Source organism: Nerophis lumbriciformis, linkage group LG07, assembly GCF_033978685.3.
Source record: "Nerophis lumbriciformis linkage group LG07, RoL_Nlum_v2.1, whole genome shotgun sequence".
Classification (NCBI taxonomy): Eukaryota; Metazoa; Chordata; class Actinopteri; order Syngnathiformes; family Syngnathidae; genus Nerophis; species Nerophis lumbriciformis.
Genome location: NC_084554.2, coordinates 28,284,647 through 28,301,475, shown reverse-complemented (window position 1 = coordinate 28,301,475; position 16,829 = coordinate 28,284,647). Strand labels below are relative to the sequence as shown.

Below are 16,829 nucleotides of genomic sequence, written 5' to 3'. Positions count from 1 at the left end.
GGGGTTTGGTAGCGAGGGTGTATAATGTAGCCCGGAAGAGTTAGGGCTGCATGGGATTCTGGGTATTTGTTCTGTTTTGTTTTTGTTGTGTTACGGTGCAGATGTTCTCCCGAAATGTGTTTGTCATTCTTGTTTGGTGTGGGTTCACAGTGTGGCGCATTATTAGTAAGAGTGTTAAAGTTTTTTATACCGCCACCGTCAGTGTAACCTGTGTGGTTGTTGATCAAGTATGCTTTGCTGTCACTTACGTGAGCAAGCAGAAGCCCCATACAATGTGTGGCTGGGCCGGCACGCTGGTTGTAGTGGGCGCTAAATGGTAAATGCTGTACCATCACGGCACGTTCGAGAGAGCAGTTACCTTGAAACTCGTAGTCTGCCGGAAAAATCGAGAGGGTTGTATGACGCTGTCAAGCGCCATTCATATAAAACCCGCGGGCCGCACTAACATTCAATTTTCATATTAAGGTGTGGGCCGCGTGTCTGAGACCCTTGGTTTATACATAACTCAAAGCAAGAAAAAAACTTTGTATGCAGTGTTATTTCATTTTAAATTTCAAAAGATTTTTGTGGCTCCCATTGTTTTCTTTAATTTGTGAAACTGGTCAAAATGGCTCTTTGACTGGTAAAGGTTGCCGACCCCTGGACTAGACGTATAAGATTTCATGGGATTTAGCGATTAGGAGTGACAGATTGTTTGGTAAACGTATAGCATGTTCTATATGTTATAGTTATTTGAATGACTCTTACCATAATATGTTACGTTAACATACCAGGCACGTTCTCAGTTGGTTATTTATGCGTCATATAACGTACACGTATTCAGCCTATTGTTCACTATTCTTTATTTATTTTAAATTGCTTTTCAAATGTCTATTCTTGGTGTTGGGTTTTATCAAATAAATTTCCCCAAAAAATGCGACTTATACTCCAGTGCGACTTATATATGTTTTTTTTCCTTCTTTATTATGCATTTTCGGCCGGAGCGACTTATAGTCCGAAAAATACGGTAATAACAATTACTTCTATTACCAACAATACAATTGTTCAGATGCAAAAATGCATATATGTAATGATAACTTGAAATACAAAATAAAGCAGATAACTGGAAGGGAAGAAAGAGAAGCCAATTATATTAACCTTGTAGATTGTTATAGTAAAAATAGGTTCAGCTTTGTCAGTGTGCCATGTGTTACCCAGTTTACCCTAGAGCATGTCTTGTTAAGTTCAAGCTTGTGAAACAAAATATAGTTTTCAAATATCATTGTGTATTGCATCATCAATGCACCCTAAAAACAAAAACAGTTCAAATAAACCATTCAGGGTCCAAAACAATGACATCCATGCCCATGATGAGCTTAAGTAAACGCCCGACTCAAAATACAGAACACACAAAAATAATCAAGTGTAATTAGATCCTGATAAAGTTTTACAGGATATTGTGTCATTTTCAATCTGTCTATACTACGATTGACAACCTCCTGGGAGGTTTTTAAATATAATGCAAGTTGTTTTTAGGAAGAAAATGGGGTCATGCCATGAGAGAAAAGACTATTATTACGGTTATTGTGAACAATAAATGAATGTGATAGCTGCAGGAAAGAAACAACTAATCAGACAATGAGCCGGGTGCAACACTGCTCATTGATTTCCGAATCACTGTAAGCAGCCTTAGAGGCGCGAAGCACATCCACCTTACGTTATTGACAAATAAGCTCATATTCATACCGCTGTCCCGCCTGAGACGATGATGCTTGAATCCAAATTCAATATTCATTCTCTCTCACCATGTGCTTTGGAGGAAGTGTTTATGTGTTGTTTTAGATGAAGGGGGGAAATAAAATCCCCCCAAAGACTAAATCAATGAGGAAATAAAACAGGGGTGCACGCTTTGTTTTCTAGGTCACATTTAAATATTTATTTCTCGAGGTATTGATTTGTCTTGCGTGACCTAGCCCAGCTTGTTCTTTCAAATTAAAAGAGTGAGGGTGCATATTGAAGATAATATTGTTTATGTGCACCTAATGACACCAAGAAATATTAGTTCCAAGTAAATCTTTGTGCGTATATTAAATCCATTCAACTTGTCGCCATAATCCTTTTGATAGGAGGGGCTAAAGTAGACACCACGCAGTGCCTTATTTTGAGTTTATTGCTAATTTTCTATGTGTAGTTTGAGTTCCTGTCTTGCGCTCTTATTTTGTGGTTTTTCACTTCCTGTTTTCCCCTTTCCTGCAGCTGCCTTACGCCTGCCTTTGAGCACTTTTCCCCTCACCTGTTTTCTGTTTGTAATTGGCACTATATAAGTTGAGATTGACAACACCATTTGGTTGTCGGGACATTATTCACTGGTCACTGTAGACGATTCTTTCCATTCTGAGCTCAAATACGCACGTAATTTGTGGACGCCGTTTTTCTAAGTGTTTTTTGTTATGATCCGTTGCCCGGATCATAGTTTGTCTACGTTTTGGTCTCTGGTAGGCTTATATCTGTTTCAGCACCCCTGTTTTGTGTTTTCAGCTACCATGGGTGCTTATTGTTTTCACCTGTCTCTGATTAGTGTTCGGGACGCTCACCTGTTCCCGAGCGCTAATCAGAGAGCTATTTAGTCCTGCCTTTTCACATCAGTCAGTCTGGCTTCCTAATTTGCTACACGCAACAGTTGACAACGGTTTTGATTTCCTGTTTGTATGCAAGCTCCCACGTTAGCCCCCTTAGATTTGCCTCCCGTGCTATGAGCACACTTTTGTTTGTTCCTGCCTGATTTATTGGTAAAATCAATAATTTCCTACCTGCACGCTGTGTCCGGAGTCCGTCTGCATCTTGGGAGAACGACCCCCTCATCACAATGCGACCTGATCGTCACAGTTTTTGCTGTGTTCCAGCATTTCGTTTTGTTTCCTTCATAGTCTGTCCTGTCAGAGCACTTCCCTGTTGCTCTCGCTTTTTGTTTGTTTGTTTAATCATTAAATACCCGTGTTTGTCTGCACGCTGCCTCCTTGTTCGCCTGCACTTAAAATTACTACAACCTTTGTTGTCTCCACGACGCACCCCTTGACACATGCACCTGTAAAGGACCATGTTTCCCATTTATTTATTTGCCGCGTATGATTGTACGTGTTTAACGGAGACACTTATTTACATTTGAAAGTGTCACTTCCACTTCTGGTTTTGCTAAATAGCATCTGACTGCTAAACAAATGAGTTATGACTATACAGTTGAATTGATATTATTAATATTACATGCATATATATTTACTGCCATAGTTTATATAAATTAGTTCATATGCATATAAAGATGCAGACATCATCTATTTTAGATACTTAAGTATGTGTTTGCCCGTTACGACTAAATAACTGAAATCAGGGTAGAAAATACTTGATTTGGACTGAGAACATTTGACCCATTTGAGTACAACAGTATGTACTAATATCTGAATTGTAAAATAAAATGTATATCTAACACACAATTGTTCTTGCTTTGTTGACGTATTTTACTTATGTTTGCGAGTAGTACTGTTGAGGTCATGGCACGTATTACTTAAAATAGTTTTTTTTTTACTTACATCCCATACTATGTTAGACCAATGTAATTATTTTAAGTAGGGGTGTGCTGATACAGGCATTTTAAAATTCAGGTGCCGATATTGGAGCCTTCAGTACTGGCCGCTACCGTTATCGTTCCAATACGATATCAGCAGGAATCATACATACTTTTATTTTGTAGTGTGGGATGTTAGAAAGTGTGATCAAGTGAAGGTACTTAAACAGAGAATAAAGGTAGGTCAAAAAACACTAAACTGATCATCATTAACCGTCTGAAATGAACTTATGCTGTCTTTAAGTTGAGGTGGAGTGGTAATTTTGTCGGGGATACCTAGCGTCCCCAATAATTCATTAGGTTAGGCTCATGACTTATTATAATTATTTGATACTGGTTTATATTGACAAATGTTGTGTTTTAAGTTGTAATATTGTTCAATGAGGGACACTTATGACGTATGTATGTTTAGCTGCTAGCTTCTGCTAGACTTACCTTTTTTAAATGACTCAATACAAAAAAAGACCAACCTTGGGTGCTTACATTTAGATGTTAACTGGCTGTCCAGCTTTGCACAAGTAAACAGACTGCAGGATTGCTTTTATCAGAGACTTTTGAAGCAAGTCATTACAATCTGATACTTTTTTGTTGTTGCTTATATTGGACTAATATCCAATATCTGATCAGGGCACCTCTAAGTTTAAGATATTTATTTCCTAAATGTCAGTTGTTACAGTGTAGTGCAAGAATTATGTATACAAATCATCCTATTAAATGTATATAATGTATAAAATCCAAGTGCTACACTGTGTTCAAGTTTGACTGTTTTTTGGGCAATACGGAGTACTTGGACTTACGGGCTCAATTGGTTCTGTGACGCAGCTCTTAACTCAAAACACTTGTATGTCAAATCAATGTCTCCCATTGAATTGAACTGACATCAATTTAATTGGTGCTTCTTCGTTAAAGTTAAAGTTAACAATGTGAAAATTGAGAAGGTGTCTGAAATCAGATTTCTTGGGGTCATCCTAGATGAAAAGTTGTCATGGAAAGCTCATATTTGCATGTGAAAAATAAGGTATCTAAAAGCATATTTATTTTGAACAAGGTTAAATACAGGTTCCCGTATAATACTATGAGAATGTTATATTGCTCAATTATTCTACCTTATTTCAATTATACATCTCTGTCTGGACTGGAGCCGGCAATGTCTCAGACTGGAAGTCTCTCCAGAGAGTGGTGAGGACGGCGGAAAAGATCATCAGGACTCCTCCTCCTCCTATCCAGGAGATCGCAAAAAGCCGCTGCCTGACCAAGGCTCAGAAAATCTGCAAAGACTCCTCTCACCCCCACCAAAGACTGTTTTCACTGCTGGACTCTAGAAAGAGGTTCCGCAGCCTCCGAAGCAGAACCTCCAGGTTCTGTAACAGCTTCTTCCCTCCGGCCGTAAGACTCTTGAACGCATCATAATTAAATTAAATTATCCCTTCAACTCCCCCCAAAATGGATTAACTCGCTGGAATAAAAAAGACAACATAACATACATCCATAAACGTGGACGCATGTGAAAAAGTGCAATATATTTATCTGTACAGTAATCTATTTATTCATTTATATATATTTATATATTTTTTATATATATATATATATATATATATATATATATATATATATATATATATATATATATATATATATATATATATATATATACACATTTATATATTATTTATATATATTTATTTATTTTATTGTATTGCTTTTTTATCCTGCACTACCATGAGCTTATGTAACGAAATTCCGTTCTTATCTGTACTGTAAAGTTCAAATTGGAATGACAATACAAAGGAAGTCTAAGTCTAGTCTAAGTCTAATTATTGTGCAGAAATATGGGGAAATACATATCACAGCAACATAATGCCTTTATTTCTTTTACAGACAAGAGCAATTCGTATTATTTTTAAAGTAGGATATAGAGACCACACAAATCCACTCTTCATTAGGTCAGGATTATTAAAACTAAAAGACATTGTAGAATTGCATACTCTATTAGTGATGTTCAAAGCTAGAAATACATTTATTCCGAAGGACTTATAAAAGTTATTCGTGTTCACGTCTGAAGATGAGAATCACAGAAGGCCGTTTGACTTTAAACATCCAAGAGTGCGAACAAATTTGAAACAAATGTGCTTGTCTGTTGTTGGTGTGAAAGCATGGAATTCTCTAAAGAAAGACTTAAAAAGTTGCAAGAATATTTTTGAATTTAAAAAGAGTTACAAAAAGAGACAACTGGAATTATATCAAACTGATTTTTGATTTTGATTGGACGTGTCATTGGTAAAATGCTTAAACAAACATTTTAAAAAGTATGTTGGAGTTCGGGTGTTGGTGGAGGGAACAGTATATTATAGTCATCTAAAATAATTTGTTTTAAAAAAGGGGGCAGATTAATATATTAATATTATTCTTCCACCTGCTCCTTTCTGATCATGAAAATGTCTAAGAAACAAAAAACAATGAAAGTGTGAACTGTACATGGCTTGTATATATGCATTTTTATGAAAGGAATGCAAAAAAAAAAAATTTTAAATGAATGAATGAATGAATTTGTCCATTTTACAAAAATATATTCAATTTACAAACCCCGTTTTCATATGAGTTGGGAAATTGTGTTAGATGTAAATATAAACGGAATACAATGATTTGCAAATCATTTTCAACCCATATTCAGTTGAATATGCTACAAAGACAACATATTTGATGTTCAAACTGATAAACAGTTTTTTTTTGCAAATAATCATTAACTTTAGAATTTGAGGCGAGCAAACCGTGACAAAAAAGTTGGGAAAAGTGGCAATAAATACTGATAAAGTTGAGGAATGCTCATCAAACACTTATTTGGAACATCCCACAGGTGTGCAGGCTAATTGGGAACAGGTGGGTGCCATGATTGGGTATAAAAACAGCTTCCCAAAAAATGCTCAGTCTTTCACAAGAAAGGATGGGGCGAGGTACACCCCTTTGTCCACAACTGCGTGAGCAAATAGTCAAACAGTTTAAGAACAACGTTTCTCAAAGTGCAATTGCAAGAAATTTAGGGATTTCAACATCTACGGTCCATAATATCATCAAAAGGTTCAGAGAATCTGGAGAAATCACTCTGCGTAAGCGGTATGGCCGGAAACCAACATTGAATGACCGTGACCTTCGATCCCTCAGACGGCACTGTATCAAAAACCGACATCAATCTCTAAAGGATATCACCACATGGGCTCAGGAACACTTCAGAAAACCACTGTCACTAAATACAGTTCGTCGTTACATCTGTAAGTGCAAGTTAAAGCTCTACTATGCAAAACGAAAGCCATTTATCAACAACATCCAGAAACGCCGCCGGCTTCTCTGGGCCCGAGATCATCTAAGATGGACTGATGCAAAATGGAAAAGTGTTCTGTGGTCTGACGAGTCCACATTTCAAATAGTTTTTGGAAATATTCGACATCGTGTCATCCGGACCAAAGGGGAAGCGAACCATCCAGACTGTTATCGACGCAAAGTTCAAAAACCAGCATCTGTGATGGTATGGGGGTGCACTAGTGCCCAAGGCATGGGTAATTTACACATCTGTGAAGGCACCATTAATGCTGAAAGGTACATACAGGTTTTGGAACAACATATGCTGCCACCTAAGCGCCGTCTTTTTCAGGATGCCCCTGCTTATTTCAGCAAGACAATGCCAAGCCACATTCAGCACATGTTACAACAGCGTGGCTTCGTAAAACAAGAGTGCGGGTACTTTCCTGGCCCGCCTGTAGTCCAGACCTGTCTCCCATTGAAAATGTGGGGCGCATTATGAAGCGTAAAATACGACAGCGGAGACCCCGGACTGTTGAACGACTGAAGCTCTACATAAAACAAGAATGGGAAAGCATTCCACCTTCAAAGCTTCAACAATTAGTTTCCTCAGTTCCCAATCGTTTATTGAGTGTTGTTAAAAGAAAAGGTGATGTAACACAGTGGTGAACATGCCCTTTCCCAACTACTTTGGCACGTGTTGCAGCCATGAAATCCTAAGTTAATTATTATTTGCAAAACAAATATAAAGTTTATGAGTTTGAACATCAAATATCTTGTCTTTGTAGTGCATTCAATTGAATATGGGTTGAAAAGGATTTGCAAATCATTATATTCCGTTTATATTTCATCTAACACAATTTCCCAACTCATATGGAAACAGGATGTTATGATCCGCTGCCCGGATCATAGTTTGTTTGTTTTCTAGTCACATGTGTTTTCAGCACCTTGAGTTTTTGTTTGTTTCAGTTGCCATGACGGCAGATTGCTTACACCTGCCTCTGGTTAGTGTCCGGGACGCGCACCTGTTGCCCGGGCGCTAATCAGAGGGCTATTTAGTCTTTGCCCTGGCCTCACTCGGTCTGGCTTCCTAGTTTGTTTCCATACAACTGATAACGACTATTTTGATTCCTGCTAGCTTTTCACGCTATGCTATTTTTGCCTGCTAGTTCTCACGCTAGTCCTTTTGTTTTTGCCTTTTGTGCTATGTGCACGTCTTTTGTTTGTTCCCCGTACAATTTATATTTTCAATAAATAATTTTCCTACCTGCAAGCTGTGTCCGAAGCCGTCTGCATCCTTGGGAGAACAACACCCGCATCACGATGCGACCCCGTCGTTACACAGGATTTGTAGTTCATTTTTCCATAGTCATGGATATGGTTTCTCTGCACTTTAAGCATACTGTCAACTATCAGAGCCCCTCTTTTCAAACAGGTAAAATCACAAACAATGCTCCTTACCTTACTAGATGTTTGTACTATATAAAGTTCAGTAAAATATTGTTACCTGGAGGTCACCACAATAAAACGTGACATGGCTCTTTTGTGTCCAGCGTCTACTGTCCTTTAACACCAATGACACCTTCCTCCAGGCTGTCCGATCCTGTTTGAAGTGGCTATTAGGGCTCCCCGAATCAAAGTCTGCCCTTTTTGAATATTCACCAACAGTCTCCTGGCCTTTTGTGAGCCCCTGGAATAAAAATAATCAAAATCAGAACGGACCTTCATGTGCAATAATACTCTGTCTACTCCGGCCTCCGCTGTCAAAGCCATTTATAATTCATGCACCCACAGTGATGGGTCCAGGGTACGTTCAAGAGGTCCGCTCCTCTTCATTCATCAATAGTTGCCCGCCAGGTAGGGGACTTTATTATCGAACGGGGGCCATGCTAGTTTGACGCAAACACTGTTCCATAATTATGACAACTTCAAAAACTTTACAGCCTCCCGCCCTGGCTCAAAGTCGCCCTCTCTTCTCTCTGTTGTTAATTTAAACACTCGGCAGTTTCATCCCTCCCGATGGGTGTCTGTTTTACAATAAAAGGTCATCCTCATTTGTCCGCAGTCACAAAAGAGACCACCGTTGGGGCTGGGGTCAGACAACCAGACTGATAGAAAAATAGACAGACGGACAGAGAAATGGCTGCTGAGGAAGCGGGGGGGCGGGGGGGGGGGGGGGGGGGGGGGAGAAAAAAGAAATACGATGGTTGAGATGCAGCCGAGGGACAAAGACAGGAGAGATGGTACTGGCTGATGATGGCCAGCACGTGGACAGACAACTAATCATGACATCACCTCAAGTCTTTTACCGCGTCTCCTTTACGTGTTCCTTTCCAGTGATGATTGACGAGGGCACGGTGGACTGAGGTTGCGCTGGTCCACAGTTTGAAAGCCCTCAAACAAATGACGCCTAGAAACAGTCGCCTACAGAGGCAGGTAGAGAGACAGGACACACACTTGGGCTTAAAGAGACATGAAGATAAGGGTGTGCTAGATGCTATGAAAGGATGATTTTTTTTTTAGCCCGTTTAATAATTTTAACATAACACAACACATAATTATATTGTGGCCTGCTACTTCATTTGAAATTGGCCCACCATGTAATTTTTTATTTGAAGGCTGGAAATGAAAAAGCACTTTCTGGCTAATTGCATTTGTTCTTTCAGTTGTGACAGAAAAAATACTGCATGTGTTCAATACTTTAGTAACTTTAGTAATATCTGATGTTCCAAACATATTTTTTTGGTTATTAAAAAAAAACACTTAATTAAATATCTGCTTGTCATCTTGACTTATGATTTCAAATTTGCAATGAAAAACAGTTTCCTTTGCAAATTATGTAACAGGGATATGCTTATACTCATATGTATTCACTGTTACATGTGGCCCTTCGAGGGCAGCCATCATTGCGATGTTAAATCAATCAATCAATCAATCAATGTTTATTTATATAGCCCTAAATCACAAGTGTCTCAAAGGGCTGCACAAGCCACAACGACATCCTCGGTACAGAGCCCACATAAGGGCAAGGAAAAACTCACCCCAGTGAAACGTCGATGTGAATGACTATGAGAAACCTTGGAGAGGACCGCATATGTGGGTAACCCCCCCGCCCCCTATAGGGGAAACCGAATGCAATGGATGTCGAGTGGGTCTGACATAATATTGTGAGAATCCAGTCCATAGTGGATCCAACATAATAGTAAGAGTCCAGTCCATAGTGGGGCCAGCAGGAAACCATCCCGAGCGGAGACGGGTCAGCAGCGCAGAGATGTTCCCAGGCGAGCGGTCCACCCCGGGTCCCGACTCTGGACAGCCAGCACTTCATCCATGGCCACCAGACCTGTGTAACTCCCCCTCCACAAGGGAGAGAAGGGAGCAGAGGAGAAAGGAAAAGAAACGGCAGATCAACTGGTCTAAAAAAAGGGTGGCTATTTAAAGGCTAGAGTATACAAATGAGTTTTAAGATGGGACTTCAATGCTTCTACTGAGGTAGCATCTCTAAAGAGTTTGACACCCCTGGCAAACGCTAGTTTGGATCTTAGTAGATCAGGCCGTTAGAGCGCATACCAGCGGCAGGCCCTCTCTTACAAAAGTAAAGACTCCTGAAGCCAGAATGTGGCCCCAATATCCGTGGGTGCTCTGGGCCCCGAAGCATCGCATCACAACATAAACACGACAGAACAAATTCCCAGAATTCCCTGCAGCACCAACTCTTCCGGGACACTACAATATAAACAAACGCCATTGGTGGATCTACACCTAACATCCACTGTAATGATACCACGTACAATAGCGTATCTAGTCTATATCACTGGGGTGAGTTTTTCCTTGCCCTTATGTGGGCTCTGTAGAGAGGATGTCGTTGTGGCTTGTGCAGCCCTTTGAGACACTTGTGATTCAGGGCTATATAAATAAACATTGATTGATTGATTGATTACATCGATATTTTTTAACATCACAAAATCTTCTTTCGTTTTTTTTAAACGTATATTATCTTTATAAACTTAGGAAATATGTCCCTGGACACATGAGGACTTTGAATATGACCAATGTATGATCCTGAAACGACTTGGTATCGGATTGATACCCACATTTGTGGTATCATCCAAAACTAATGTAAAGTATCAAACAACAGAAGAATAAATGATTATTACATTTTAACAGAAGTGTAGATTGAACATGTTAAAACACAAAATAAACAGATATTAACAGTAGATGAACAAGTAGATTAATAATTCATTTTCTACCACTTGTCCTTAATAATGTTGACAAAATAATAGAATGATGACACAATATGTTACTGCATATGTCAGCAGACTAATTAGGAGTCTTTGTTTGTTTACTTACTACTAAAAGACAAGTTGTCTAGTAATTTCACTATTTTATTTAAAGACACAATTGCAATAAGAAACATATGTTTAATGTACCCTAACATTTTTTTGTTAAAATAAAGCCAATAATGACATTTATTTAGAAAAGTCCCGACAAGTACCGAAATACTTTCGGTACAGGTACCTGTACCAAAATATTGGTATCGGGACAACTTTAATACACACACACCGAGCACCCACTGGCAGAAATGTAGATCGGCGCCTATGAGCATGGAGTCCCTAAAAAGGGTTCCCTGCAGAGTAAAACTTTATAAATAGCTGCAAGTACAAATTATAAGGGCGGTTTCAGTAAAAGCTATGACAGGTGTGCAGGGGCGGGGGAAAACACACCTGTGTCACCTGTTCTGCTCCTGGCAAGATTATGGGTTTTTGTTCTCCTTATGCACCTCCGCAGCCTTGATATGGTACATTTATCAGACACTGAGCATCACCCACCAGCAACCCCCCCTAAGCACATTACACATCCAGCATCCCCGCCTCTACCTCTTGAAAAACGATCATCTTCACCCCTAGACCTATTGTTTAAAATTCAAGAATAAGTGGGGGGGAAAGAAAAGGAAGAAAAAACAGGTGATATACGACTAGATATTAAGAAAAAGTTTGATTTTATAGATGTCCTGTGACCCCAGCATGAGTGCCCTCCATTTTCCCCCGAATGGCGCAGGCCCAGGGTTTTAATGGAGTCTCTGTGAGTCATATATCAGCGTGGCTTGTCTCGTAAAGCTCTCCTCGGGCCGACCTCGCAAACCACCTCCACCTTTATCGGGACACTTAGGGAGGTTTTCACGAGCAGAAAATAGATGTATTATGATTTTAATATAGTCAACCGGTTAGAGGGAGGGGCAAACAAAAGGGGCAAGCAAATGGAAGATGTTCTTGTTTTTTTATCATTAACAGTTTTCTTTGCGGTGTCTGCTCTGTATCAAACTGCTTCTTCTTCTTCTTGCTTCTGCCCTCCCTCCATCCTGCTCCTGTGTCTGTGGAGTGTCACAGTGTGACGGCGAGTCAACATGACACTTTTTAGAAGTTTTCGCAAGAAGGCTGACAGAGCACAGGGGAGATTAACCTAGCTTTCTGCAGAAGCACCTGTCCCTTGCCACGCAACACATTTGCCTTAAAAGTATCATAGGGCAACAAACTGTAGCTGTATTGACCCAAACATGGATTTGTGGAGCATCTATTGCTTCTATTTGTAGAAAACATGCTCATGGTTTATTTTGTACTGTTTTAACATGTCTTAAAGAGTCGGAAGAAGCAGAACAGAGCAAAACAGACTTGTTATCCTCCTGAAAACCACAATTTTCACAGTGGACGTTTGTTTTTGGTCTATTTTATCGGAGTTACCAATTTCAGAAGAAAATAGCCTTGTAATGCAAAACACCAATATCTGTCCACTGCAGTGGACACTGGCTTTCAGTAATAGTACCACTGTTGTCCTTAAAAAAAACTATTATACTGACTTAGACATTGTTTTGGTCTATCTGTTACGTACAGAGGGGAGTAGACGGCACAGACCACAAGGGGGCGTAGTAACTCATTATATATATATATATATATATATATATATATATATATATATATATATATATATATATAATAAACAATAATATAATAAAACTCGAGAAATGGAGTTTGACTAAATTCCAGAGTGTATGGTGTGAGACTATGTGTGGGAATTACTTGCTGAGTGTTACCGTGAGTTTTGAGTGATAGGCGGAAGTCTTGGAGGGGAAAGGCATGCTCGAACGTCCGTGAAACAGGCAGGTTGTCGGGGCGGGGTTATAGCGAGAGAGTTTGTTTTTGGTCTATTTTATCGGAGTTACCAATTTCAGAAGAAAATAGCCCTGTAATGCAAAACACCAATAACTGTCCACTGCAGTGGACGCTGGTTTTCAGTAATAGTACCACTGTTGTCCTTAAAAAAAACTATTATACTGACTTAGGAATGTTTTTGGTCTATTTGTTTTGTACAGAAGGGAGTAGACGGCACAGACCACAAGGGGGCATAGTGACTCTATGTTTCATTATATATATATAATGACACTATATATATAATAATAAACAATAATATAATAAACTCGAGAAATGGCGTGTGACTAAACACAAGAGTGTATGGTGTGAGACTATGTGTGGGAATTACTTGCTGAGTGTTACCGTGAGTTTTGAGCAAGAGGCGTAAGTCCTGGAGGGGAAAGGCATGCTCGAACGTCGGTGAAACAGGCAGGTTGTCGGGGGGGTATAGCGAGGGGTCAACAGGTCCGTGACACAGCAGGGGTCGAGAATCGAGGGAGGCAGTCCGGAATCCAAAAGGGAGTCGAGGCACACAGCTCGGTCACGGGAGACAGGGAAAGCACTGTGGGAAACACAAAGGACATAAGACCCGGGAACTGGGAAGGAACAGAGAGAGAGCAAGTATAAAGTATATAAGTATATGAACACATTTTGTGGAACATTGAAAAAAAAGGATCCACAGATATGATAGGACACTCCACATATGTCTTGCTCAGGAAGTTTTAAAAATGTAAAATAAATTGCCCTGCTATGCAAAACAGAAATGTCCACTGCTCATGTCAAGTGGACATTTGTTTTTGGTCCATTACTTTTTTTTTTTTTTTTTTTTTTTTTTTTTTTTGGTGTCCTGTCCAGCTTCTCAGGCAAATCATATAGTTGATGTAGATGCCCATGTCGGCTGTTCAGATTTACTTTACAAAAGAGAAGTGTAGGATACTTCTCTTGTTGCCTTATTTGTATTTGACTTTATTAAATGTATTTATATTATCATTTAGTGCAGCCGGGCCGGAGCAGGAGGGGATAGAAAGAGAAAAAAAAAAGAAGACAGAGGGGGAAATTGTGGGGACAAGAGGGGGATTAGACAGAGAGACAAAAACAACAACAGCAAACAACAACAACAACAACAATAGAGCAACATCAGCAAATATGACATGTACAAATATGATGGTAAAAGTAATAGCAAATAAGCAGTTAGCGAAAAATAAAAAATAATACAGAAATGACAATGAGCATTATTACACTACAAATGGATCAATACAAATACCAATAGAAATAGTGCTATTGATAATGAACAATACCAATAATTTACCTTTATTATCAACAATACAGTTGTTTAAATGCAACAATACATATACGTAATGATAACTTGAGATACGAAAGAATGCAGAAAAATGGAGGGGGAGAAAGAGAAGCAACCTACATTAACCTTGTAGATTGTTATAGTCACAATAGGTTAAGCTTTGTCAGTGTGCCATGTGTTACACCCAGTTTACCCTAGGGCAACAACGTTAATATATGTTTGATGAAACGTGATTATGTGCATGAGTGTAAGTATGCATATGTACTTGTATATGTACAGAATGTGTATATGTGTTTGTACAGTGAATGTATATGTACAGAATGTGTATATGTGTATGTTTGCATATTGAATGTGCGTGTGGATGTACGAACATTAGGTAGGTAAATATGTACTGTATTTGTGTATGTATGTGGGAGCGTAGGTACCTATGTACGTATGTGAGCATATGTGAATTTGCATGTACAATACATTCGACTCCCAGAGTGCGTGGGAGCCAGAGCACGGCCCCATCACCCCCGAGAGCCCAACCCACAAACAGGAGGCGTGGTGCCCAGGGAACCAGGGACCATCGCCCCCACGCAGCCAAGCCGGCCAGCGACAGGAACCCTAGAGCCCAACCCACCGTACCGCCCACAAGGGCCAGCAGCAGGCCGCAGACAGACGCACCCGGCAGAGGACAGGGCACGAGAAAAGCAGGGGACAGCCAGACCCCAAGCCAGCGAGAGACCACACCCCACACGGGCAGAAAGGCGAGACGCCCCGCCCGAGGGACCCAGAGACTCCCCGCAACCGGACGGGAAGACCGCCCCCGCCCCACCGGCAACCGGGCCCCCACGAGCCCACCCCCCACCCCCGGAGAGCGCGGCGAGGCCAGCCCCCGGCCACCCCACCCAAACCGGCCGCCGCAGGACCACCCAGGCACAGGGCCACGGGAACCACCCACCCCACCCGCAGGGACCCCAACGATGGAGATGGAACAACCAGCAACCGCCCCGCCGAGCCCCCCCCTGAGGGAGGGGAAAAATAAAAAAATAATATTAATAAAATATATTAAAAAATAAATAAATAAATACATTACTTTTAACAGAGTTACATATTTTTGAAGAGAAAAAAAAATCACTGTTATACAAAACACCACTGCAGTGGATGCTGGTTCTCAGTAGGATCGAGTGCTATTACATTCATCTTCAAAAATCGCTATAATCTTGCTGTGAGTTTTTATAAGCGCCTGTGGGTTTACAAAACAGGTTGCAAAACTATCATGCTTATAGTTAAATGTTATAAAACATTAAAGTAAAACGTTCAGCAGATATGACAGGAAACTTAACATTGTTCCTTCTGAGAACCAGCATCCTCTGCGGTGGACATTTGTTTTTGGTCTATTTCTTCTGTCAGAGTTAAACATTTCTGAAAAAAATAAACAATATGTAAAATCCCGATATCTGTCCTCTGCAGTTGACGCTGGTTCTCTGTAAGATATTGCACTGCTGTTGTCTTTTATCTCTAAAAAACTATTTGTTTTTGGTGTGTAACATTCAGGAAATCAGTGGACGGTGATTAGCTGGAACGCTAGCTAGTGGCGTGACCCCGAAGATGCAGAGACGAGGGCAGATGTTGAGTAAAATAGTAATATTTAATATAAACAAAAAGGCGCACTCACACGGAGAGGAGAATATAACAGAAAACTCACTCAGGGAAGAAGTGGAGGACAAACAAAAGAAGGCCAGTGCACAACTAAATGCACAAGACACAACACTTATTTTGAGCAGGGAACAACACGTGTACGTCAACCATGAGGCAATGATGCCACCCTGTCTGGAAGATTGAAATAGGTTGCCAATCAGGCAGCAGGTGTTGAACCCTGTGCAGGACATGATGAAGTGAACATTACAAAATAAGGGCACAGGACAGAAGCTAAAATACCACACGCAGAGAAAAAGCAAACATGAGTCCAAAAACAGTTACAAGGATGTAGCATGGATGCTAATTTTCAGTAGGATCTAATGCTGCTGTTGTCCTTTATCTCAACAAAAGTATATGGTAGTAAACGTTCTATGAGTTTTTAAAAGCTCCTGTCTGTTTAGAAACCAAGTTGCAAATATATTGTCTCTCAGAGTTAACAATTTCAGCAAAGAGTGCTCTGTTATGCAATTTCAAGAAAAAGACCAAAATGTTTATTTTGTCAGAGTTGAACATTCTAAGAAAAAAATAACCATGTTATGTAAAACACAAATGTCCACTGCAGTGGACGCTGGTTGTCAGGAGAATCTGGTGCTATGTTTGCCTTTATCATTAACACATATTTTATAAGCTCCTGTGTAGAGATGATAAATGCGTTAATATGTAATATCGGAAATTATCCGTATCGTTTTTTTTATTATTGGTATCGTTTTTTAAATTTATTTTATTTTTATTTTTTTTATTAAATCAACATAAAAAACACAAGATACAC

General features: G+C 39.9%; 1 protein-coding gene across 1 annotated transcript in view; it reads right to left on the bottom strand.

Moving 5' to 3' along the window:
- Positions 1–16,829, bottom strand: part of LOC133609695 (uncharacterized) — a 280,470-nt gene that overhangs the window by 29,788 nt on the left and 233,853 nt on the right. The window contains exons 6-9 of the mRNA XM_072913498.1: positions 13,441–13,639; positions 9,188–9,316; positions 8,160–8,582; positions 4,705–4,878 (exon numbers count right to left, since the gene is read on the bottom strand). Of these exons, the coding sequence (XP_072769599.1) occupies positions 9,212–9,316; positions 13,441–13,639 (304 nt within the window). The 3' untranslated portion in view covers positions 4,705–4,878; positions 8,160–8,582; positions 9,188–9,211. The remainder of the gene's footprint in view (positions 1–4,704; positions 4,879–8,159; positions 8,583–9,187; positions 9,317–13,440; positions 13,640–16,829) is intronic.